We start from the raw sequence: 24,751 nt of genomic DNA, 5'->3' as shown, positions 1-24,751 counted from the left end.
GGTGCCACTGGACACAACAGTCTGGGCACAGGCTCAGGACTGATCCAAAGGATCTAGATTTCTTGTAGCTTCTTTAGCTGTTTGATGAGACATGTTGGAAAGGAGATGAGAGCTTGTGTACAACTTGAGTGCCACTTTCTTTTCACATCTTTATTTTCCTATTTAAGTAGAAGCTCTGCAAGCTTTCTTGCCTCCAGCTTTTATAAAGCACATCTGCTTTGGTGAAATCAAAGTGCCAGTGCACCATTTCCCCACAACCCCATCAAATATGCATCAGTTTTCTCCTGGCAAGAGCACTCACAGCACTAAAGCCACCCAGCACTTCTGGGGCCATTGCAGAGTCTCCTACCACTGCCCCAGGCACCTTGAGCAACTGTTGCTCATCCTGACCTGCCATGCAAGTTTCATGATAGATGTGGCTGCGTTGCAGGATTGCTGGAAAGAACACAGGATCAGATAAACCTCCTTGCTTTGCTCAGTTTAAACTCTGCTATGGGGGTTTGGAATGGCCCAAAACATCACTGCTTATCACCACTAGTTTTGCCAGCCTTGTTTGCTCATGTGTTGCCTAGATCTGTCCAGCACTGAGCCTCAGCAGGGAACAGCCATCCTTGGAACAGCAGAGTACTCAGCTAGACCCTGTGTGGGTTTAGCTTGACTGACAGCTACCCAGTGGTGATGGAGACAGATGTTTTCCCTTCAGTCTCTTCAATCTGTGCCTTCCACAAGGGTATTTCAAATTCAGGTGTGGGGCAGGGTTTGTTCTTATGTTTAAGTAACACTGTGTTATTTCCTTTACCAAGACTGTGTAGTGGTTGTTGATGCTCAGGTCCCCCTCAAATAAATGGTTTGTGAGGGTGGGAAAGAGGGGGCTTTCACCCAGAAGCTCCTGGAGGACTTTCTGTTCTAGAGCCAAATGCCACAGCTTAGTATTTTTGTTGGCACCTCCTACTTTGCCATACCGGCTTAAGACTCGTTCTGAAATGCTTGTTATGTGGTGCACACTGGGCGAGGGCAGACTCACACCACCTAACTTTTTGATGTAGAGCACTGACCTGTACCTTAGCCTGCTCTCATCTGCCTCAAAGAGAGAGGCAAGACAAGCCTCACATTGCAAGTCCAAGGCCAGCTGCTCAGCCACCCAGCCAGCAGTGCAGGTGAGGCTCCGTGTGTACAGCGACAGATCCGTCAGCGCGTTGCTCAGGGCAGAGCTGGGCAAAAGCAGGCCTGCCCTGTAGGGGCACTCTGGGGCCAGAGTCCTCGCAGGAGCTGGGTGATACTGAGCACGAATGCTGCCCAGGGTCAGATCTCTCCTCCGAGACAGGGATCTGTCCCAGGGGCTCGCATTGCCAGCGCTGTGCGGTGAGCCCGGTGCCAGGCTGCAGCTGGCCAGCAGTCTGTGGTAAGCAGCCTGGAACACAGCGCAGGTGGGGCTGCCACTGCTGCCACAGGCTTGCTGGAGGGCCCTGAGAAACTGCTCCAGAGGGTCCAGGCTGAAGGCATGTGTGTGGAGGTGGTGGGAAGGAGTGTCTTCTGGACACGTATAGTTGGAGAAAAGCCACTTGAGGCTTTCAGCATTTAGCAAGAAGCTCAGAAATCCTAATTTGCGTTTGCTCTTAATGATGTATCTCCCCCCAGAGTCTGTTAAGTTGACAAAGAAGCTCTTGGCCTCATCGAAGAGGGTGCTTATTTTGGTGTAATTTCCAGCTAGCAAAGGCTCCTTTCCATAGGGCCCTCTGCCATAAAATACATTGCACAGAGAGCTCAGCAGACGCACAAACTTGACAGTCCCACTGCAGTTCTGAAATGAGGCCAGGCCCAGCTTCTGGAAGTGCTCCAGCGACTCAGCAACACCCTCGCTGAACAGCAGGGTAGCAGGGTTGACCTTCAGGTGGTAACTCTCTTTACTCCCAGCCCTGCCTGACTCAGGACTGCACGGCTCCAACACCCTCTGCTCCCGCAAAGCTGCCAGCTCCACCACCTGCTGCCACCACACGGTGTCACCGAGCCACTCCACCTTCTGGAAGCATTGCAGAGCATTCCTTATCAGCAGGAGGGCATGACAAACGTCAAAGAAGTATGCAATGCTGTGAGCAGAACCGGGTGGATGCTGGAAAGTGCACTGAATCCTTTTTGGATCCATCCTGATCCCCAAAGCTCTGGCAGTCTCAGCACCGCAAGCAGAGGCACCTGATGTCACAGCCAGGACCACGATCCCAACATTGTTCAGCTTATTGATGGCCTGACGAAGGAGCTGAGCAAGGAAGTGGCCAGAAGTGCTGCTCACAAAGAAATAGCCAAGGGGAGCTGTCCAAGGGCTCGAGATGCCGACTGCCATGAGGATTATCGCTTCCGATGCCAGCGGAGCTTCGTCAGCATCGAGGATGCCTGCTCCCAAGTCAACAAAGCCTGTCAGCTGCTTGGTCTGTGGGTCCCACTCCCACTGCTTCTGCAGGGACATGTCCTGTACCAGCACGGCACAGTAGCCGTAGGCCTGATCCCCTCTCTCCACCTTTTCCTGAAGCCGGAGAAAAATGTCACTGCTGAAGCCTGCAGCAGCCTCGTTATTAGACAGCCAGCTGGAAAAAAGGGAGGATGTAATTAGGAGATGTGATTCTGGAAAAGCTGAAGCATCAGACAGCACTTTTTACCAGTCAGCCATGCCCAGAGCTGCAGAGCAGACTGAGACATGCAGGGCAAAGAAGGCAGCCCTGCTTTCCTTCATGCATAGTCTGAGTTTCTTTTCTCCCACCCTAGTGATGGGTAGCCAAGGAAAGTATTGACCATGCAGGGAAGTAACAAAGCAGCTTCCTGCCTTTTCAAAGTATAAGATCTCATGACAAAAGGGAAAAAAAAATTAAACCAGACATAGGAATGCAAATCAGGCTATGCAGAGGGCCAGCAACACCAGTCTGCTCTCCTTCTTCACTGGCTTTCTCCACATTGGACATTGTAATCCAGTTTGGAAGATGTGAAACCCTCAGCAGTCCATGGGGTATGGTACTCTTCTCAACACACTCCCATCCACTACTCCCAGCACCCCTTTCAGCAGATTCCTAGCAGGAAGCTGTGCTAAACCCCCACAGGCTGGCATGGATTGTGTGTATCCCCTGGGATCCCTCTAACTGCCCTAAAGGAGTCTTGAAACCCTAAACCTGCAGGGCGAGAGTTTCTTCAGCCTTGTTCAGGTAGCTTCAGGCAATAAATTCTGATAAGCAGCCTGGGACATCGTGCAGGTGTGTTACTCTTAGGCTGTGACCCACATGCAGGAACACATTCCAGCTCTCTCAAATGAGGGGTATCCACGTTTCTTGGCATTTCCTCTCTACTCTGCTCCTGCTACTAAAAACAAAGCAGGGAAAATTACTACTGCTTAATATCTTCAGGACAGATCTGTTACACCTATTTCTATATGAGTACCTGGAAATACATTATGAATGAATGAATGAATGAATGAATGAATGAAAACTTGCTTTGTCAGGCTGTAAGGATGAGGGAGGGGAAGAATCTTCCGTAGGTAATCATAGGCCTTAATATGGTAGAGGTGGAGTAGACAAGCAAATTGCCTCATTTCTGGTGAGTAGTCTGCCATCTGCCTCCAGCTGTGCAACTCTCGAGGCAAATCTGCTTAAGAAATCACAAAAGGTCAACTTCAGTGAAACAAATAAATGGCTGATTTATATTATTATTTATATGAGGGATACATAACACAAATACACTGCAGAATACAAGGCAACAGCGTGGCCTCTGGAACAACTCCATCCAGCGTGTTTCTGGTGTGAAGTGTAGGGCTCAGCAATGACACCACTGTGCCTCACCTCTTCCTTGGCACGGGTTAAGCAAAGACATGAAACCGGGGCGAGGGAGTGCACTCTGCCTCAGCAAGCGTCCCCAGCAGTACCTGAAAACTGCGCCTGCAGCAAACTCACGACTTCCTCAGAAAGCTGACGCTTCTCCGCCAGCTCCCCGAGGATGCTCGGCACGGTTCTGCGCCGGTGCGCGGGGCCGCATCTCCCGGCGGCCGGGGGCTGCTGCTGCTGCTGCCGCAGGGCGTCCGGCGGCGGCCGCGGCTCGGCCGCCCGCTGTCCCTGCAGGCTGTAGTTGTGGTCCCCGGCGGGGGAGCTGGGCAGCGGCTGCTTCAGCGCTCGGCCGTGGGTCCCGCTCCTCCTCCGGCCGGCGCCCGGCGGCTCCTGGCGGGAGAGGGGAGGTCACGGCACCCGGCGGAACCGCCCGGGGGGGAGCGGGGAGCGCGCCCGGTACCCGCCCGCACCGAGGGGGGGAAGCGGGAGGGCACGGCCCCCCGCCGCAGCTTCCGCCGCAGCCCGTAGCGCTCGAAGTCACCCTCGGCGAAGTGTCGGGAGCAGAGGATGGCGCCGGGGCCGGGCCGCCACGCCCGGTGGCTCCGCGGGTCCACGCGGTTCACGGCGCGGATCCACTGGCGGCGCTGCGCGGCGTCGGCCGGGAACCTGCGGCAGAAGGAGATGAGGGAACGGAGGGCTGGGGGGGCGGCGGGCAGCGCGGGGCGGCCGCACTCACTGGTGGAAGGAGATGCCGCGCTCGCGGCTCCGCCCGGTGTCGCGCGCGGTGCAGCCCAGCGCGGAGCAGCTCCGCGTCATGGCGGCCCCGCGCGCGCCGCCGCCGCCGCGCCTGCCGCCCTGCGCGCGCGCCCCGACGGGCCCGCCCATTGGCCGCCGCCGCCGTCCGCGCGCCCGGCCGCCGCCTCGCCATTGGCCGGCGGGCCCGTCGGACCGCGGCCCCATTGGGCGCGGCGGCGTCACGGCGGTGCCGGCGGCGGGAGCGGGGAGCGAACCGAGCCAACCGGGAGCGGCGGCGGCGGCGGGCGCAGCCAGTGGCGAGCGGCGATCCTCAGCGCCAATGGGAGCTGCGCCTCCAGCCCCTATTTATAGCGGCGCCGGGAGTGCCCGCCGCCTCTCCCGCTGGGCTCCTGCTGCGCCGCGCCATGCGGCCCGGGCAGCGCCCGCCCCGCGCACGGCGTTTGCCCGCCGAGTGGCCGCGGAGTCCAGCCGCGGGAGGCGGCAGCGGAGCTGTGCCCCGGCTGCCGTGAGGAGGTGGGTCCGGAGCTGCCGCCTCCGGCTGTGCAAGCCGGCTGAGCTCCCTCGGGCTGTTCCCCCACCCTGGGGTGGCCCCTGTCCCGTGATGAGCCTCACTGCTGTTCACATCATGAGCACGCCATGATTACTGCCCTGGAGCTGAGGACAGGCGGCACCGCGGCCCCCGCGCTGCCGGCGCTGCCCCCCGGCTCCCCCCGGTCCCGGCGCCCCTAACCGGTCTCCCTCTTCCCCAGGGCCGATGGCTGCTCCCGCCTCGAGGGACACGGAGGACACCCGCGGAAGGAGGCGGCCGCACATCCCCATACACACCCTCCCACCATCACCCCCCCGGCGCCCCCCGTCGCTTCCCGCCGCTCCCCGTGCCGGGAAGGCGCGGCCCCGCTGCCGCCGCCCGGAAGCCGCGGGGCGCGCCCGGAAGACGGTGGCGGCCGGGAGGCGGTGCCGGGGCTGCCACGTTGGAGCGGTTCGGGGACGGGTGAGCGCCGGGGACGCCGAGGTGAGGCAGGGACGGGGAAATCATCTGGTTTACAGCTGTTTTCCTCCGGTTCCTGTCGGAAACGGGGCGAGGGTGGTGGTCCCGCCGGCCGCCCGGGGCGTTCCCGAGGCGGGGGGAGCCCTAGGGTGCTGAAATAGAACCCAGAAATGAGCCGCAGAGGGTGTTTGGCGGCAGGGGTCTGGGGAGGGTCTTCCCGGGCCTGAGTTTATTTCGTGGGTTAAGGCAGAAAGCAGCTGTAGGGTGCTCGATGCCTTGATGCTGTGAGAAGAGGGTTTTTCACAGCTGTTGAAGCTTTGCCCACGTTTTCCTGTGTTATGTTCAGCACTCGTCAGTTTCCTCTACGTGTCAATGTTACTCTGCCAGTGGAGAGTTATTCCTCCCCTCCCCCCGGGTGTGCTCTGGAGACGATGGCTTAGGTGTCTGTGGGATGTCTTTAGGAAAACGGTCCCTCCGGCTGCTTCTGCCAAGTCCTAATGCAGATCCTGAATCTGTGGCAGTGCAGTCTCCCCATGCACCATTCAAGCATCACCTTTCTTGGTCTTACTTTTCAGCAAGATGAAGCTGAAGGAAATAGACCGTACTGCCATGCAGGCATGGAGCCCTGCCCAGCAGCACCCCATTTACCTGGCCACAGGTGAGTTTTTTGGGAAGCATGTGCTAGCAGACCTCGGGCTGTGTCTGGTGGCTGCCATGAAGGGGCCATTATTGGAAGCTGTAGGAGTTACCTCTGTGTCCTGAGGGCTGGAGTGGGGTATATATTGTGCTGCTTTGAGTGGGATTCTCTCGTGCTGACAAAAACGTGCTTTGCATTCTGCAAGTGTCAGCAGGCATCCTCCTCTTTCTGCCAGGGAAAGGTGACACCAATTGTAAGCACTGGTCACTTGTGGCTCCTTTGTAACTTTGATCGTGTTCTGTGCATCATCAGGGAGAGATACTTACCCAAAGCTTTTCCTGCTCGTACTCATTAAAAAACACCCAAAGGGGGAACCATGAGGAGGAGAGTTGTGTGGAACTACTTCTAAGTAACAGAAACAGAAGCCTGACCCCACCTCAGGATCTTTTTTGGAAGGATGATGTTTTCCTTCCCCTTCTTGTGCTGCATTTGCAGTTACTGCTGTGTGTATTGTGTCTTTCTCACTGCCAGACATGCTTCCTCACAGGTACATCAGCTCAGCAGCTGGATGCAACCTTCAGTACAAGTGCTTCTCTAGAAATATTTGAGCTAGATTTAGCAGACCCTTCACTGGATATGAAGAGCTGCGCCACGTTCTCCTCCTCACACAGGTAGGCAGTGTTGTAAGGGAAAAGTAAGGTGTGTGGAACTGTTACATGTGGTGTGTGTGGAAATGTCACTTCATGTGGTTTGCCTGCACTTGTTGAGGAGAGAAGCAGAAGTTCAGCACTGAAAGGTGAAGGCAAGTGAGTGCAATTGATACTGTGGGGCAATGAGCTTGGACTCCAAGCAAGCAGCTCATGCTTTGACATAAACAGAAGTTTTTGAGTATGTGTGTGGACCCTTTACCTCAGGAAGCCTCTGGGATTCACAAGAGAACAGAAGAAAATGTGAAATAGTGAAAATGTGCTAGGAACTTTTCATATTGCGCCATCCTGTTTGTAAATAGGTATTTCAGGGGGACTCCTGTACCATGACTAACTTGGGTCATGTTGTGTGTGTTTCCACAGCTGGGAAGCCAAATTCCTGGCTGCACAGCTCCACTTGGCTGTTAGTTCCTTACCATGTGCTTATCCAGACAAATATTGTTAGCATCAGCGCATCCAGTTTCCATCTCAGCAGCACTTGCAGCAGCTCTCTGGCAGAGCTGCAACAGCCACAGTCCCTTTTTAAATGCCCTGCTCTGGGAGCAGAGCTGATGTCAACATGTCCTACTGACCTGCTTAGAGCAGGACGCAGTGTTGGATCCTTGAGTTTCATTGTTCTGCCTTGTTTTAGCTATAACTGAGATTCTTCAAGACTTGCTATTTGCTTACTGGATTTCTAGAAGCACTCCTTACAGCCAGGATGCAGTGCTCCTTGTAAAATAACTCCCTTGACCAGCAACATGAGGATTTGACTTTGCCCCAGAAAATGCATTAAAAAGGAGGTTGAGGGTTGGTTGTTTGTTTGTTTTTAATTAAAGATTAGATAGCAGTGTATACATCAGGTTATATTTTGGTTTTCAGCTAATGAAAATGTCCTGGTGGTTAGACCCACAAAAGATTAAGTCCTTAATTGCCCTCCCAGGAAAGCTTTGAGCTGCTTTTATAGAACCTTACTTTATCTTGGAAAGAGTAAAGGGCAAGAGAAAAGTAATTGCACAGTTAAATTTTGGGTTTTGTTCCTCACCGTTTCCTGCCTTCATTTTGGGTTATCTTAAGTCCTGTTCAGTCTTGCTGGTGGTGCCTGGACAACCCTGTCAGTCACTTAATTTCTCGTAAACTTGTATCGTTAGGTGCAGAAGCATAAAAATCATGCCCAGGAATGGGTCTGTCTGATATCACAGACCAATTTCCATTCGTAGCACCATTCTTTGGTGAACCCCTGCTGTATTCTCAACACTGGGAGCCTGAGCACTTGGCTGTCACGGTATTTCTCACCCAGCATACGCTCTTTGGGTAGCTTTCTGCAGTATTTATCTTACTGTGCTAAAGTTGCTGTGGTTTAAAGAAATCACTTGAAGATTGCCCAGAGATAACAAAGAGATTAATTATATTACAGTGAATGCTAAGGTAGCTCCTTGCCACCTTCCAGTCAATGTGGGTTTGCTTTCTGCTTGCATAAGAGCTGATAGGTGGCTGTGTCATTTTATGTGGAAGATATTCATTCTTTGCATGGCACAGGAATCCCGTTTTGCTTATGCAGGAAGTTAATTGAGTTGAAGGGAATTTGAGTATTTACAGATGGACACAATAGTGTAAAAGTTCTTGATTTTTGGAAGTATGTTTGATTCCTCATGATTTAACCTGAAAACAGGCTGTGGTCCAAGAGATGTGTTTGTGAGGTGAGTAAACCATGTGCTGAGCCCCTGGTATGGCAGACAAAACACTTGTACATCCAAAAGCACAGATACGGAATTTTTCTAGTTTCACCTGTTTCTTCTCCTGTATGAAGCTGCTTGCAAATAACAGAGGTTTTTCTCTAGGCTGTGGCTGGATGGGCTTACAGCCCTTACTTTGATTACTCCTTACCTGATTTTGCAGCCAGGACATTAGAGATGTTATCAGTTTATGGGTTATTGGTTGTGCATGTCATGCCTCTTGTTTATGAGCAGAATTGGGGCATGCCTTTCTGATAGAAGGTGTTGTAAGTGCAGAGACTTGTCCTTAGGAAGAAATGCAGGCAGTCCTTTTCTCTGACTTTAGCTGGGGTGAGGAAAAATGGGATGTATCAGCCTATGGGAAGCTGGTGGTGGATGGTTCTAAACTGTGGGGACCTCTGTGTCTTACAGGTACCACAGGCTGATCTGGGGCCCTCACAGCATGAGCTCAGGGGACAGAGTGTCTGGAGTCTTGATTGCTGGGGGTGAAAATGGAAATGTCATTCTGTACGACCCAGCCAAAATCATAGATGGAGAGGCTGAGGTAATAATCGCCCAGAAAGACAAGCACACGGGACCAGTGAGAGCTCTCGATGTCAACATGTTCCAGGTTGGTTTTTCTGCTGTTCCTCTTAACATACCATCAATAGAGGAGTGGCTTATCTTGATTGTGACCTCAGATGTTTCTGCTGCTTCCTGTCCCCTGAAAAGCATGAACGGTATTTAGTGTTTGAGGGTCTGTTTGTATTTAGTAGGAAAAACCTGTCCCATTACTGGCATTTCAGGATGGGGACTGAAAGTGCCTGAGGTGTTTGGTTCATTCCTTCCCCTCATCAGTTTACCTCATCAATTTAGTTGATCTTTTTAGCTCTGCTATGTGGGAAGTAGAGGGGTTCTTCAGGGTGTCTTTAGTCAGTCTCCTCTCTTAGCTTCTGTGCATTGTGCCAATCACACAGGGACTAGTTACATGCTCTCATTCATATTCCTGGTGAGATCAGTTTTCAGCTATCTCCTCTGGGGATTGGGAAGGACCTATCTTCAAGACTTCTAAGTATTGTTGTTTGGGAAGAGGAGACAACAAGGAAACACAACCATGTGGCCTCTTTAGCAGAAGGGCTCTCAAAACCAACAATCCTTCCCACATCACCAATGAACTTCTCTCTAGATACAGCGTGTTGGTTTTTTCTTGTTGCCACCAGCTGTGTGAGAATTCAGTTGGATTTGTTCCTAAATAACACTTCTGTCCCTGCACACTTGCTTCCAGCAAGGCTGTACTGTGTTCACTGTGTCCTCTCTGAATCTGCCCATTATGAACTCAGGACCTGCCTGTCATCAGCCACAAAATGTGACCAAAGGGCACTTGGTGGCCTTGGCTCACGTTGCCCTGCCTGGACTTTTGCATCCCAGATACAGGATTGCTCTGGATGGCTGCACTCACTGTGGGCAGGGCAGGAATGCCACACTGTCCAGAGCAAAGCTCTGTGGTGGCCGTATCTGCAGCACCACTTCCTCCTCTGCCCTATTTTCCCTGTATCTTTCCCTATATTCTGAGCTGATAAGGGAAATTCAGAGTCCTGCAGATCTGATGCCTCCCAGCAGCTAAGACTGGGAAAGCTGATGCTGAAAATACTCTTAATATCTATTAATGTTTCTTACAGACTAATCTGGTGGCCTCTGGTGCTAATGAGTCTGAAATCTATATCTGGGACTTGAACAACTTTGCCACACCAATGACACCAGGAGTGAAGACACAGGTACCAGATTTGTGTTTATAAAGTTCTCCAGAGCAGACTCATGAAAAAGATGTATGGCAGTTAAGTGAGAGCTGATTGAAATTTGCAGTTTTAAAGCCGTCTCAAGGGAAAGGAGGTGGAGAAGCCTCTTGAAGTCTAACTTGGGTAGTAGCTGCACATGAGGGTGACTGGATGCTGCTAGTTTTGCAGCCCCTGGAGAGCAGTGTCCTAGCTGTGCCTGTAAGTGCAAGTGTGCACAGGTCCATGCAATAAGTGTGTGCTCTGCTTCCCCTGCAGCAACCCTGGATGTGCTGTCTTGTTTATCCACAACTGACCTGCAGTTTTGGCTGGCTGCACAAGCCAGCCATGTCTTCATGTGGCAGTTTTTTGTTAAGAAATTGTATTTGGCCATGGAAAGCTGTAGTGTCCCCTTAGTCTTTGAGAAATGTTGTGTTTTATCAAGCAACAAGCCGAGTCTCTCACGTTACGCTGCTTTTCAAGTACCATAGCCGTTAGATGTCTTTTAGTCTTCCTATGCATGTTTCACTGCATGCACAAACCTGAAGATGGTGCAGGTACACAGAGGAAAACAGGAGGAAGATAAAAAGCAGCTACTGAGAAGTCACATCGTGAGGCAGTAGGTTTTGCAGTTACCTTGGTGGGTTTCAGGGAGTGGTTTAATTGCTGTACTCAAGGCCCAGTGTTTAGCCTGTGTCTCTTAAAGATGATCTGTGGGGAAGAACAATAGTCTTCTGTGCTTTGTGCCTTGTGAAGGAAATGGAAGAATGGGAGGAAGTTGTTTCAATGCAAGTACCCTTTTGTAGCTGTTACAAAATTCCACAGAAGTTCATGGTTACTGGAAAATGTGTTTATTACTGCATGATAATTTGGAGATAATAAAGTATGCAAATGGGATGAGAAGTAATCTTCGGTTTGAAGATTTTTAGTTTAAACTCTGTGAGTTTGGTTACTTTGTTTAGTTCAAGTCATTATTAACACGTAGGCATCTGAGAGAATGCTCACCTTAGAGATCCCTGTAAAAGACTTTTTATGTCTAATAGTGATTTTTTTAGGCTGAGATATCTTTTTAGTCCATATGCATAATGACAACTAGAAATAATAGGACAAAAAGGGCTGGGTTAATACTGCTTTTAATTTTTAGTCTAAAAATAAGCATTGGGGAGAATAAAAAAAACCCATGGAATTCCTGCAAGCAAACTTTTTTTTTTCTGAATCAAAACCTAGTAGTCCAAGACAAAAGAGCAGTTCATATGTCTGGATATACTTTCATGGAGTAATTTTGTGTTCTTGAAGACAGTTGTGCTTAGTCTTGATTCAGTAACTAGCGTGTAGTACTGTAAAGCAGAAAATAACTTCACGGAGAAATTCTAGCAGCTTATAAATCAGTGTTTTCAGGTGTTGTACCCTACAGCATGTGTAGAAAAGAAGCCAGAACACACCCAGTACACGGGACAGTCTCCTTGCAGATTTCTCACTTAGCAAAGCCTGAAAATAACAGGGGTTGAGTCTTCAGTGTGGCGGAGTTGTGACAGGCTGTTGTGTGTGTGGCAGCCTCTGGAGGACATCAGCTGCATTGCATGGAACAGGCAAGTCCAGCACATCCTGGCATCCGCCAGCCCCAGTGGCCGAGCCACCGTGTGGGATCTCAGGAAGAACGAGCCCATCATCAAAGTCAGTGACCACAACAACAGGGTGAGTTCTCTCCTGCAGCTGCTGGGGTGCTTGCAGAGAGGTGTGGGGTGCTTCTGGATGTGTGGGGATGGGTCATGGCACCCCTTCTTCTGTGACAGAGACACTGGTGCCTGGCCCAGTTTGCTCTTGAGAATATGTTTATGCAAGAGGGATTGTCAGCATTATAAATTAAAATAGCCAGATGCAGACGGAAGCAAGGCAAGGCACTCAGATATCCTATCAGAGTGATGATTTAATTTTGAGAAAGCCCTTACTGATCTGTTTGGGGCTACCACAGAAAGACTTTTATTGATTTTGGCACAGAGAAGTGTGGCATTGAGCAGGTTACAGGGGCGCTGCCTCCTGTAGTTACAACCACCATGCCGTCACTTTAGGCAGTGTTAAATGTAAAAAAGAGCCTGTTCAGCTTGTTGAGAGTGACATATTTGTATAATTTTGTATTATTTTAAATAGAATATCCCTATAAAACACTTCAAAGATACAGCAAGGGTTAAAAATGAAAGTTGCTGGGTGGTTGTGAAGTAGCTCTTTCGTCACAGCACTCTTATTTTGATAAAGTGTGTAACTCAGTGTTTTATGTGTTTGTTGCCTGACATAACAGCAGCACAGTAGGCCGTCTTCATCATGTGATGGTAGTCCTGTGATACAATGTTCTCATGACAATAGCCTCTGCCTAATGTTGGCTTTTATTAAAATATCAATAAAAGTAGTAGAGGAAAAGGTTTATATGGTGGACTTTACTGTTTTCTCACATTAAAATGTAGGACCGTGAAAAAGTCAGCTCAATGTAATCTCTCTGAGAGGACCTTGGGAAACCTAACTGCAAGTGTCCTCATTCACAGGATTAAGGAGAAATATCCACGCTGAATGCAGTCAGAAATAATGCCCAGAAACACAGCTACAAATTCCCTCACAACGGTGTTTTACCATGCACACAGACATATTTGGTCTAGCTTCCTTTTTCTTTTAGTGCTGCTTAGTTATGTGATGCTTTGGCCCGATGTCGCCCCTTAGATGCACTGCTCAGGCTTGGCGTGGCACCCTGAAGTTGCCACCCAGATGATTTTGGCCTCAGAGGATGACAGGCTGCCTGTTATTCAGATGTGGGACCTCAGATTTGCCTCCTCGCCACTTCGTGTTCTGGAGAGCCACACAAGGTACGAGTCTTGCATAGCGTGGTGTGCTCCATGGTGTTTGCACTGCTGGTGGCTGTCCTGGTTTGTACATCTCACTTCCTGCTGTCCTCTGTGAAGGAAGGCTTGGTTAAGGGGGCAGTTTCAGCAGCAGGCAGTGCTATATGCTGTGCCATGAAAGACTTGCCTTTTTGGAACTTGGTACTTTGAAGGGAACAGGTCCCAAAATTAAATAACTAAATAAACTCACCGCGCTGCTGAAACAGTGAAGCTACTAGTTTGTTTCTGAGTTTAAGAAGAGGAAGCTAAGGTAAAAAGAGTTAATGGTAGTTGATTTTGCCTGAATAATGTACTAAAGGTGCACCCAGGCACATCCTCATGTGTGGGTTTGCACCATTTCTCTGCTCCTCAGTCCCCTAAGTGCCTTAATTTTGGGCATAGTGGATGATTTTGTTAAACTCTTGTCCCTCCTTTATTGCTGATAAAACCTTCCTTATTGCTCAAATCCAATGCTTGATTTAAGGAGGGAGAACAGTGTTGTGGCTTCTACCAAAACAGCTGCCAGTGGGTTCTGCTGACTTGAATCTCTTGTTAATAAAAAGCTGATAAATCTCTAGTCATTGATCTTACCTATGGGTTTGCACACTGGATATTAGTGACACTGCAGGCAAACAAACCATATTGTTACACTAATGCCCAAGTTCTCCCACATGAATACTGCATTTAATTTTCAGATACAATGGCTGCATCTTTATACTTTTTCATGCAGAAAATAGAAACCATCTATTTCAACAAAACAAGGGCTGATAACATTGAAAAATTCCTCCCCCTGTAAGAGGAAGGGGTGGAGAGGGCATTTAGATGTGGGATGCTGAACTTATAAATATGCTTTATTTATCACCATTTTGCATTTACATTAAGCTTCTTTTGGTTGTGGCTTTTCATGCAGGGGTATATTGGCCATTGCTTGGAGTATGGCAGATCCAGAGCTGCTACTTAGCTGTGGGAAGGATGCTAAAATTCTCTGCTCCAACCCTAACACAGGCGAGGTATTGTATACATGCCACTTACAAAAACCCCAAAAATCTCCGCTCAGAGGTAGCAAAGCACGTATGTGTTCCTGTGCTTGCATTCCTAGGAATGATGCTTCTGTGGGAAGTTTCTCCCTATCCTATTGCTATATGTGTTTTCTGAGTGTGTTCTGGTGGTGCAGGATTCCTTCCTGGTATTGTCAATATTACACATTTGTCCTTGCTGCTTCTCTCTTACCGAGTAGTGATGTCCCTGTTCATTATAAGAGATGGAAATGGCTCCACTTAAACTAAGTATATGCTTCCTACTCTTTTGTTTTGGGTCCAGTGTGGCTGGATCATTGTTGTAGTTGCCTTTTTCCTTCTGTAAGAACTTTATCCAGACAGGAGGAATTTTGTAGGTTGCCATAATAGTGGCAGATCAGTGAAAGCCACTCAAATGTGTTCCCACCCCACCCTTTTGAGCCTGGGGATACCTTTCAATGAGAATGCAGATCTGTTTTTCAGACAGTGTTTGTCCCTAGACCATGAGAAGTGCTTCAGACGTGCTGGAGGGATCCTTGCCTCCAGTGGGCAACAATTGTGGAGTGGGAAGTGTTTCTAAAATTCAGACACTGGCCCAGAAGTGCAAAAGCTGTACAGTGGTAAATGAGTTATCTGAGCTGGATCCTGTGCTGTTCCGAAGCTTTTACATGTGGTTGAATCATGCTGCATGTTTTTATTAAAAATAAAACCAGTTTCCTGGGAGACAGCATTTTGCTGACAGTTAGTGTTTTGTTCTTTGACTTTCTCCTCATTTATGGTTAAATGTCTGCTGTAAGGGGGGCTTATCTGTTCCAGGGCACAAGAGGCTGTCTGCCCAGGGTGCAGGTTTTACCTTTTTCAGTTTTCCTGTGAAAACAGACTTACTGCATGTAGTGTGTGGGGATACCTAAATCAGCTTTGAATAAGTTAGCATGAATGTCAGCAGCTCACAGCTCTCAGTGGGACAGCACAGATACACTCCACCTGCATCATTTGTCCTGTGTAGATTAAAGAGAAGATTTAATGGGAGGAGAAGGAAATGAAGCAGTGGTGTGTGACATTCAGCTGTTTGGGGATCATCAGGCTTTGCCCGCTGTTAGTGTGTACGGTGATGTGGAGACTGCTGGGGAGCAGCAAGAGCAAACCAGTCTCAGGGCAGACGGGAGGATAGCTGCTATGTGGCAGGGTGCTCCAGGAAAGCTCTGATTGGTTGGGCTTGGTTTTGCTCCCCAGGTGCTGTACGAGCTGCCCACGAACACACAGTGGTGCTTTGATATCCAGTGGTGCCCGAGGAACCCTGCTGTCATGTCTGCGGCCTCCTTCGACGGGCGCATCAGTGTCTACTCCATCATGGGCGGCAGCACCGATGGCTTGAGGCAGAAGCAAGTTGACCAGGTGTTGAAAATTGTTCAGCTAAGAATAGGGACAGAAAGGGTGGGGGGACAAACCATGGGAAGTCTTCAGCGGCTGTCTGCAGCCCTGCTTGCAGGAGTACCACTTCAGCACAAATAAATGTTTAGCTCATAAGAGAAATGTCACTTCTGTTTTTTCCCCCTTGTGTTATTAAAGCTCTCCTCGTCTTTTGGGAACCTTGATCCCTTTGGCACTGGCCAGCCCCTGCCTCCCCTGCAGCTTCCCCAGCAGACTGCCCCACAGAGTGTGGTGTTGCCTCTGAAGAAACCACCCAAGTGGATTCGGCGACCCATGGGAGCGTCCTTCTCGGTAAGGGGGAGACAGGGATGGGCAGGGTTGGCCAGGCAGGTAGGGAGATAGCTGGCACCTGCTAAACCCCTTAGGAAGGGGGGAGTTCAGTGTGGTGCTCCACCTTGGGAGAACTTCCTGTTTGTCACCATAGTGGGACATGCTCGGGGCAGCTTCCAGACAGGGCATTGGGGGCAGCAAAAGCCTGACCAAAATGCTTGGGGAAAAGAAACATTGCCAACAGGCATTTGTTAGTCTGTGTTTTGGCATTAGGGCTTCGCTTTTATTTCTGTGCAGTGCTTGCTTTGGAGTAAACAAATATACATGGGAGGGAATGGGAGGGGGGAATGAGACCAAACTGGGCAAGTATCTGAGACTTCACAGCTTCAGACCTCACTCATGTGAGTCAGTGTGGTGGAGAACACTCAGGTTAGCTCTGATCAAGGGAGCAGGAGTTGCTGTCGCAGCACAAGGCTGAGTTCCTCCATGGCCAGTTGATTTGCAGAGGAGCCAGGTGAGGGCATGGCAAGCGCCGCTTTTTGCAGTCATCTGCTCTTTGGCTCCACTTTTGGCTTATTTTCTAAACTCACAGGCCATTTATTTGGGATCTTCTGGAGATTTTAGCCTGTCCATTTGAAATTGATTTCTCTGCTGAAATACTTCTCAATTTTCAGCCTTGTATGTCTGCTTATTCACAATCTGATGCACAAATTAAATGCAGTTTTCTCCTGTCAGACGTGATGTTGCCTAGCCACTGACTGATGTGTCATTTTATGATGTTGTTTTTTCCCTTATTTGTCCTGGTTTTCTAGGAGCCAGGTGTCAGTCTTTTTCCTGGCTAGGCTTTTGCCTTTTTTTTAAGGCAGATTTTACTGGACTGGCCTGTGTAAATTAACTTTGAGCTACAGAATGAAATAATATCATAAGCCCCTCCTAATTATTTTCTTGTGTTGATTTTACCTCTTCAAATGTTGTCACAACTTACTGCCTATCTCTCAGTAGGATTTCAACTGCTAAACAGCCTGGCAAGAGCAGGGCAGACATCATGCTTGAGCGTTTACTTAATGATGCATAGGTTTCTTTGATAATTGCATTGCAGTATCACAAGATACTTCACTGATGCTGGGTACTCTATAAATCCATGGCTCTAGCTCTCAGTTTCTGGTCAGTCTTTTGCCTGAGAAAAACACAGGCACAGGAATGGCTGTGCTTATAAATCTTATTAAATGTGAACCTACTTATCCCACAAGCTCCTTATATGCATAGAAATATTGGGGGGGGGGGGGGACAAATCAATGAGCAGATGTCAGGAGTGTTCAGTTATTGGGCAATAAGCATATATATGTCACATAAAACACATTTTCATGCTTGCTTCCCTGCTGTATACTTTTCACATACTGCGTGTGTGCTTCAATTCCAGTTTGGAGGCAAGCTGGTGACGTTTGAGAATTCCAAGTCTCCACAGCAGCCGGGCATGGAGCAGCAGCAGCAGCAGCATCCCCATGTCTACGTGAGCCAGGTTGTCACAGAGAAGGAGTTCCTGGCCCGCTCAAACCAGCTGCAGGAGGCTGTGCAGTCCGAGGGCTTTGTCAGCTACTGTCAGAAGAAAATCGACATGGCCCTGGCTGACTTTGAGAGGAACGTGTGGGCCTTCTTAAAGGTAATAGGGTAACAGCCCTTTGGGAGTTCCCCACTGACTGGGAAAGCCAGGACGTGGTTCCTTCTGCACATTTAGCAGAAGAGATGCTGGGAACCAAAAGCTGCAGGCTGTGGGAATAGTGCCCATAAGCCAGGTCACTGGAGGGGGCCCACCAGAAGAGGGAGGGTCCTCAGGGTCAGGGGTGTTTGTGAGAAGTCATGGCAAAGCAAAGGTGTGGGTGAAGGTATCCCATGGTTTTTGATATCCCCCATCAGCACATACTTGTACAGGGAGCTAGTGAGAAGGATTAAAGCTTTGGGATAGCTTTAGATGGGCTTTTCACTGCTCACTCCGAGCATTTAGAGGTTTCCAAGTGAAGCAGATAAACAGATTATTCACCTACAATAACCAGATGGAAGCCTTGCCCACCTGCTCAGTTGCCCAAGTCACTGAAGACTTTTGCAGTTCTCTTTATTACATTCAGTCTACTCAGTCAGTGAATCTCACTGAGTCATTTGTGCCAGTGAGGGAGAAAATGAAAAGTTGTAAGTTGCAATATGGCCTTTAACTTTTTAAAGGTGAACTTCGAAGAAGATTCACGTGTTAAGTACCTCGAGCTCTTAGGATACAGGAAGGATGATCTGAGGAAGAAGGTAAATGTGTGATATGTGAGATAAATAACTTCTGAGTAACTTCAGCATTCTTACAGAAAACAGTTTACTCTGTTGGGTTTTTTCATTAGTTGTGTCTTCTTGTAATACGGATGTTCAATGGAAATGTCAGAGCAGGCAACAGACTTCAGAGATGTCTGCATCTGACTGTACATAGTTGATTTGAAATTCTCACCCCTCAAGAAGCTTTGATATTTATTGATTCAGGCTAGTCGTGTAACTTTGCCATGTGACATCCTTCTGCTCTAGCATCTGGAATGGGATATGCTTTTAGGCTTTCTGGTTGAAGAACACGTAAGCAGTTTTCAGGCTATCATTAACTAGGAAAACCTGGGGTAGTCTTTTTTGCTTGTGGGAGGCATCATTCATTTTTGAAAGAAAAAGAAAAAAAGCCAACCCCAAAGGTCAAATGTGGTTACATTTGGAAAAGCAAAATTTGGATTACCAGGAAGCAATTTGCACATCATTATAGACCTTTCTTCCCAGTTGGAAGGTTTTTACTCAGTGTTACAGGGAGTTACCTGCTGTGCCTTTTGGCTCTTCGTTGCTTTCAGTTGTCTACCCAGGAACTATCTAGTATTTCATTTTAACATTTGACTCATTTTCATTATATTAAACTGTTTTTATTTTCCAAGATTGACTCCATTAAAGTGTCATTGTGCTCATGAATTAAATGTCCTTCAGGGCAAAATTAATATGATTATGGAAAAAAATCATGGTTTTGATAACAGTTTGTCCTCAGCTTCTAAATATTTGTGCAAAGGCAAGCACAGCAAGGGTAACCCTGTTTTTGAGAAGCAGCTTTCAATTAGAAAATCCAGTTGAAATTTAGTAGTGGTTCTGCAGAGTGACCTCATGAGATTGAAGCCCACTGCTTGCTGTTGCTCTGGGTTTGATATGCCCTGTGCATGGGGAGAAGCTGGGAAAATGGGCACAGCTGAACTGGGTGGCCTGGAATGCCAGGCCTACACCATTATTTCAGTATTTGAGAAACAGATGAGAGGAGCTACAATGCCCTGTTTTTATGAGCTGTTTTCTAAAAACATTCCCCATAGAAGTTGAGTCCATGCTTTCTACAGTGTCAAGAAGCAACACAGTACAGGTCATCTGAAAGTTTGTGATACCCAGATGAAAAGCTCACTAAATCACAACTTGGTTTTCCTGTTACTGGTAGCATTAGGAAAGTAAAACAGGGATCACAGATTTCAGCTTCTTGTAATAAGCTGTTAGGAACATGGGAGGGTGGGTTATAGTCTTAAAACCTGTGATTCTCATGCAAGCCAAGTCCTGGATTTCTCATTTTTATTGTAAACCAGTGATTAAAAAAGAAAGAGAAAACTCTCTCTGGCAATTTGGGCTCAGCTCTTTACACAAACCAGCCTACAAGGGTAAAATAAAGCCTACAATACCAAAAGCAGTAGATAATTTTAGGAGCAATGTGAAACCCAGGCTCCCTGACGCTGAAATAATATAGAAACTCTATCCATAAAATTGCTGGCTTTGAGAGCCCTAATTGAATCTGGAGTCACGACTTGCTTCGCAAAGCAGTAGAAGCTGAGCATTTTAACTCTTTTGTACCTTGGAAAATCCTAGTCCACAGCCATGTACCTGATGTGCTTGAAAGCACAGCTTCCTGACAGGCTCCCTGTTCCACAAGGATTGTCACTGCTTTGTTTTCCCTGACCAGAGCAGACAGAGGGTTTTGTCCTTCATGTTCTGATACTGCTTTTTTTTCCTGTGGTTTCCAGCAGCTCTAGTTGAGGTTTGAGGCCCTTGAGTTAACAATTAAAGGTTTAAAGGCATAGTGCAGCTGTTGTTTCCATCAGAGCTTGGGGTGTAGGGATCTTAGCAGTAAATCCATCACCAGGCTGGAAAAGGAAATGGCTTTAGTTTTATGTTAAAATGTTTAATTTCATGTTAAGTGTTGTGTAAGCAACATAGTAGCTACGTGTGCCAGTTTTGCAGTCTGAGAATTTGGTGCCTCTTTAAAAGGGTACTTACTTCAATATGTTGTTTTATAGATCACATCTGCTCTGAATAAAGAAGGTCTTGCAGATGGTGTCTTGGGAGAGGTAAGCAAACGCATGTATGTAACTCTGTGGTTAGTTCTATAATGCCATGGTAATTTGCAAAGTAAGAGTCATTTTTCTTTTCACTTGATAGCTGTCCCAAAGTAAGTCACAAATAATCCAGCATGTGGCAAGTTCCTACATTCAGTAGGATGAAGGTATTTAAAAAAACCAGCCACTTATTTTTCACTCAGATGTTCCCCTCCTTTTCCAATGAAGGGCTCTCAGTCACAGGTTTTAATCTGGGGTCTCATTGGTGTCCCTCCACCTTTCCTTGCTGCTGCATGTCTTGCCCACTGTGGCACTTTGTGCTGCCTGTGAGACAGGGCAGAGCCTTGCTGCCTGGCACCTGATTTCAAGAACACTGCCTTCATCAGGCTTCAAAAACAGGACTGAGAGTGTGGTCCTGTAACTTTTCCTACAGGAGTGGTAACTACAGTGCAGGCATTGCCCATTGTGATTGCAATGGCCTGAGTCTACAGCAGGACTGCATTGCTTTTGTGCCACAGACAGTTCAGAGTCTTCTGTAGATGCCTAATGGGGAAGAGGGCTTTTGTTGCATGTTTTGAGGCAGCTGAGATGAAAACAGCACAAGGTACTGTGTAATTACAAAGAGCAAGGAAACGGCCTCTACCATGTTTGTGATGCTCAAGCATATATTCCCAATGCATTTCTGTGATTTTCAGTCTGGTTCTAACTGTTGTTTGGTGGGAAGGTGACTATACTCTGCAATGCAAAGTACTTCTGCCTCTTTTGCTGGTGGATTTTTATGGCGTCTTCTCTCTGCTGAAGGCTGCTGCAGAATCTGATGCATCTGTGCCAAACGAGGGTGATGAAGGCCAGACTACAGAGGAGCAGTTCTTGGGAGAGGTATCTGTTGCCCTCTAGACTAACCCTGCTGACCTCCCCTCTGTTTACTTTGTTCCTTTTGACAGCATTTCATTTTGTTGGCTTTTCCTGCTGCTGAGGATATACAGAAATACAAAAAGTTATTTAGAATGGTAAAACTGGTCTCTTGTTAAGTTACTTGAGATTTTTTTCATCTGCTTCAGGCAGTATGTTCAGCCAGGTTTATCGCAGGCAGTTTGTGCTCCACCATGCCAGCATTTGGGATCCTACACCTACTGCTTCTGTCTGACCATTTGAACAGCATTGTTTTCAGCCCTGTGTTTTACATATGGGGACAGGTCTATAATTAGCACTAAGGACCCACCCCCTGCCTTATGAGGTGTCACTAGCACTGAATATACTGTACTGCTGTGGAACAGGCCAACTTCATTCTTCCCCACTCCCTCAGTCTCCTTTTTGGGTTAGAATTTGGGCTGTTAGCTGTGCTCCCTGTGCTTGGTGCCTGTCTGCAGCTGTCTGTGGGATGGGACAGTGGTTTAAGGCTCACTCCTCATGATGGAGTGGTGCACTTGACTCCACATAACAAACAGCCTGTTAAGGACACCAAAACCAGAATGCTCTCCTTGGTTAGGTGCTTGATTGCTTGTTAATTCTTTGGGCTCTGTAGAGGCAGACACGTGTATCTGACTGGGTAAGGGTTTTGCTGTATGCAGTCATGAAGATATCGGATGTCTCATAACAAATGTCTCTTCTAGGAGAGAATTCACAGCCAAACATGACCTTAGCCTACCTAAATATTTGTGAGCCTGGCCTGAAGCCACTGGTGATGCATCAGGGTGTGCCCATACGTAAAGTAAATGGATGGGCACGTTAGTCCTGTGATAGTCACAACATGATCTCAACTGATACCAAACACACATCCTGTGTTATCTGACAACAAAATTTTCCAGGCACTGTGTCCTTTTCATGAGCCCAACATAAAGCTTGTTTCAGACTTGCTTCCCATCCAAAGGCCTATCTTTGGTCGACTGTGTCCTTCAATTTAGCTGAACAAGCAGGGTGTTCCTGAACTCCCTTCGTGTATGGAGCAGTGGCTTGTGACAGAGGAGGCAGTTTGTGGGTCAGGCTCTGCACTCTGCTTAGCCTGTGCTGTGAAATTTGATGGTGGAGAGAGACTTCCCTCTTGATATTATTTTTTATTATTGAAATGTTTTGTTTGAAATCCCAAAATCCAAGTACTTGCACAAAGTGGTCTCTGTCTTAATTCTGGGTGAGTTTTATAAAAAAAGCAGCCTCTGTCCACTGAGCACTCCTGTACTGAGTGCTACATTGGACTTCCGTGTTGAAAATTAAGTTTGTGTTCACGTGTAATTTGCTTATTTAAACTAGGGTGTATGTCTAGTGCAAAGGGTTTCAAGGATGAGCTGGAATTCAAAGTGGAACCTAGGTAGCATTAATGGTAGACTGTTCTTGGTAGGGGTTAAAATTGAAAGAGGAGGAAAGAAAAGGTTTCTGATTTTCTCTTTGTACCTCTAGCTTTGCTCGGAGGGGGCTGTGTGTGTATGGGCACAGGTGCAAGTTAGTACCCAGGATCCAGGTGTCTGGCTGCTGGTACTTGTGAGATAAAGGAAGTTTATTTTGTAAAGCAAAGCAAGGAATTAATTCACTGCTTCCCATGGGCAGGCATGTGTTCATCCCTAAGAAAGCTGAGCTCCATCACATGTAACAGTGACAGGAAGAGAAATGCCACCACTCCAAACATCCACCTCTTTCTTCTTCCTCCAGCTTTGTATTATGCTGAGCATGATGTCATATGGCCTGGAATATCCCTTGGGTCAGTTTGGGGTCAGCTGTCCTGGTTGTGTCTCATCCCAGCTTCCCCATGCACTCCCCACCTCCTCACTGGAGGTGCAGTATGAGAAGTAGAAAAGGCCTTGATGCTGTGCAAGTGCTGCTCAGCAAAAGCAACAACATCTCATTATCAGCACTGTTTCCAGGACAAATCACACAGCCCCATACTGAAGAAAAGTGACTTCACCTCTGCCCAAACTAGCACACAGGGATAACCTTCCCTTCTGAGTTAATGATCTCTGAGTTGACTGGTAGTGTGAAGTTCTAAATTTAACTTGCAGTGCAAGAGCCGCATGGTTTTAAAATGTGTGTATTTCTCAGTGTTTACATAATCTCAAAAATCATGCTTTTCCTTTCTCTTAGACGCTGAAGGACCATAAAAAAGAAACTGAAGATTTGGGATCTGCAAAGACAACATTTAACATTTCTGTTAGTGGAGGTACAAAAAAACCTTGATATTGATTTCATTGTATGTACTGCTATTTATAAGTACTGATGTTGATACTGGTGTTCCAGTGAGAAGGCAAATTCTGCACAGATTGTGAAGGGTTGTAATTACTTGCCTCTAACTGCATTATCACACAGTCTCAAGGCACTTGAAAATACAACTTTTTTGAGGAAGGAAGGAAGTTATACAGCACTTGTGTACCCTATTGCTGACATGGCAGCTGCTCTGAGTGATTTCTGATATAAAAGTCGACATGCTTGGTCAGGCATGAAGTGCTGTTCATACAGAAACTCCCAGGGGATCTTGAGTAACACAGAAGCTACTGACTCCTGTCGAGGTTAGACTTTTTATGGCACTGTTCAGGTAGTTGTTTCAGAGGCCATTTAGACCTCTAGGAACTTGATCTGCAACAAGGTAAGTAATGCTTGACAGTGCCCCTGTGTGTTTGAGGCTGGAGGTGAAGGTGAGCACCTCTGTAAGTACCTGGCCAGGAGCAGGCTGGTTTGCAGACAGCTGTGCCAGCATTGTACAGTCAGACAGTGTCACCTGCTGCTGCATCTTTCAGTGGCTTTTGTGGCAGCATTTGGAAGTGCACCCCTGTCTCCTTGCAGATGTGGATGGGCTGATCACACAGGCTCTGCTGACGGGGAACTTTGAAAGCGCAGTGGATCTGTGCCTGCACGACAACCGCATGGCCGATGCCATCATCCTGGCTATCGCCGGCGGGCAGGAGCTGCTCTCCCGGACACAGGAGAAGTACTTTGCCAAGATGCAGAGCAAAATTACCAGGGTATGTGTTTCCAAGTCAGAGCTAACATGCTCATATGCCTTTGGCAACTCCCTTTTTCACCTTAAAAGTTTTCTTGCCATGTTATAGGTTTATTTCTGGCAGATGTTAGTAAGTGTTCAAGTCTGTAAGGTCTCGGAGCAGAAGGATTTCTGTTAGTCTTTTTTAATGCATTGATAAAGGGAGAAGAGGCACACCACCTGAATATCAGTGAACAAGAGTATTCTTTATCTCATCTCCAGTGTCTCTGTGTTGCGTGTACACTAACAGATTCTCAACAATAAAGACAAATACCTTAAGCAGGGCACATTTCAGTCTGCCCTTCTGTCACATTTTTCACAGGTGACCTGTGCTCAGGGCCAGCAGCAGCATGTTGATTTCTACCCGTGATTGGTCTACACAGATTTTGCTGATGCTTTGTTTTACTGCATGCACAGAAGAGAGAGCAAAATATGCCCAGGGTAGATTAATCACCCCTTGTCTAGGAGACAGTGTCTTA

General features: G+C 47.8%; 3 protein-coding genes across 18 annotated transcripts in view; 2 read left to right on the top strand and 1 right to left on the bottom strand.

Annotated features, from left to right (window-relative positions):
- Nucleotides 1–129: 129 nt before the first annotated feature.
- On the bottom strand, nucleotides 130–4,622 carry THAP9 (THAP domain containing 9). The gene is made up of 5 exons (XM_048302801.1): nucleotides 4,537–4,622; nucleotides 4,271–4,466; nucleotides 3,902–4,190; nucleotides 3,474–3,624; nucleotides 130–2,579 (listed from the first exon to the last, which is right to left on the bottom strand). Exons 1-5 carry the CDS (start codon nucleotides 4,614–4,616, stop codon nucleotides 650–652), a joined length of 2,646 nt encoding a protein of 881 aa, XP_048158758.1. The 5' UTR covers nucleotides 4,617–4,622; the 3' UTR covers nucleotides 130–649.
- LOC125326654 (translation initiation factor IF-2-like) lies at nucleotides 4,615–5,984 on the top strand. The gene is made up of 3 exons (XM_048305113.1): nucleotides 4,615–5,069; nucleotides 5,306–5,568; nucleotides 5,932–5,984. Exons 1-3 carry the CDS (start codon nucleotides 4,615–4,617, stop codon nucleotides 5,982–5,984), a joined length of 771 nt encoding a protein of 256 aa, XP_048161070.1.
- SEC31A (SEC31 homolog A, COPII coat complex component) overlaps nucleotides 5,469–24,751 on the top strand; it is a 39,320-nt gene continuing 20,037 nt past the window's right edge. For 4 of the 16 annotated variants that reach the window (XM_048303669.1, XM_048303667.1, XM_048303666.1 and 1 more), the window contains exons 1-16: nucleotides 5,478–5,568; nucleotides 6,120–6,202; nucleotides 6,729–6,852; nucleotides 9,015–9,213; nucleotides 10,262–10,357; nucleotides 11,909–12,049; nucleotides 13,064–13,206; nucleotides 14,132–14,231; nucleotides 15,471–15,632; nucleotides 15,807–15,959; nucleotides 17,359–17,598; nucleotides 18,156–18,230; nucleotides 20,270–20,320; nucleotides 21,110–21,187; nucleotides 23,381–23,456; nucleotides 24,077–24,255. In XM_048303669.1, coding sequence (XP_048159626.1) covers nucleotides 6,124–6,202; nucleotides 6,729–6,852; nucleotides 9,015–9,213; nucleotides 10,262–10,357; nucleotides 11,909–12,049; nucleotides 13,064–13,206; nucleotides 14,132–14,231; nucleotides 15,471–15,632; nucleotides 15,807–15,959; nucleotides 17,359–17,598; nucleotides 18,156–18,230; nucleotides 20,270–20,320; nucleotides 21,110–21,187; nucleotides 23,381–23,456; nucleotides 24,077–24,255 — 1,896 coding nt within the window. In that variant the 5' untranslated portion in view covers nucleotides 5,478–5,568; nucleotides 6,120–6,123. Of the gene's footprint in view, nucleotides 5,569–6,119; nucleotides 6,203–6,728; nucleotides 6,853–9,014; nucleotides 9,214–10,261; nucleotides 10,358–11,908; nucleotides 12,050–13,063; nucleotides 13,207–14,131; nucleotides 14,232–15,470; nucleotides 15,633–15,806; nucleotides 15,960–17,358; nucleotides 17,599–18,155; nucleotides 18,231–20,269; nucleotides 20,321–21,109; nucleotides 21,188–23,380; nucleotides 23,457–24,076; nucleotides 24,256–24,751 lie in introns of all 16 variants that reach the window. The other 12 variants (XM_048303672.1, XM_048303678.1, XM_048303671.1 and 9 more) reach the window with 6 other exon arrangements.

The sequence above is a fragment of the Corvus hawaiiensis genome, chromosome 5, assembly GCF_020740725.1.
Source record: "Corvus hawaiiensis isolate bCorHaw1 chromosome 5, bCorHaw1.pri.cur, whole genome shotgun sequence".
Taxonomy (NCBI): Eukaryota; Metazoa; Chordata; class Aves; order Passeriformes; family Corvidae; genus Corvus; species Corvus hawaiiensis.
This window is presented reverse-complemented; position numbering and strand designations above follow the sequence as displayed.

Excerpts from the sequence above, each read along its gene's own strand:
- THAP9 (XM_048302801.1), bottom strand. The coding sequence starts at position 4,616 with ATGACGCGGAGCTGCTCCGCGCTGGGCTGCACCGCGCGCGACACCGGG. Across the intron at positions 3,625-3,901 it reads GCTGCAGGCGCAGTTTTCAG|ATTTGCCTCGAGAGTTGCAC; the intron begins GTACTGCTGGGG and ends TTTCTTAAGCAG. Across the intron at positions 2,580-3,473 it reads CATCCTTACAGCCTGACAAA|CTGGCTGTCTAATAACGAGG; the intron begins GCAAGTTTTCAT and ends CCTTTTTTCCAG.
- LOC125326654 (XM_048305113.1), top strand. The coding sequence starts at position 4,615 with ATGGCGGCCCCGCGCGCGCCGCCGCCGCCGCGCCTGCCGCCCTGCGCG. Across the intron at positions 5,070-5,305 it reads GCCCCGGCTGCCGTGAGGAG|GGCCGATGGCTGCTCCCGCC; the intron begins GTGGGTCCGGAG and ends CCTCTTCCCCAG. Across the intron at positions 5,569-5,931 it reads TGAGCGCCGGGGACGCCGAG|TGGAGAGTTATTCCTCCCCT; the intron begins GTGAGGCAGGGA and ends TTACTCTGCCAG.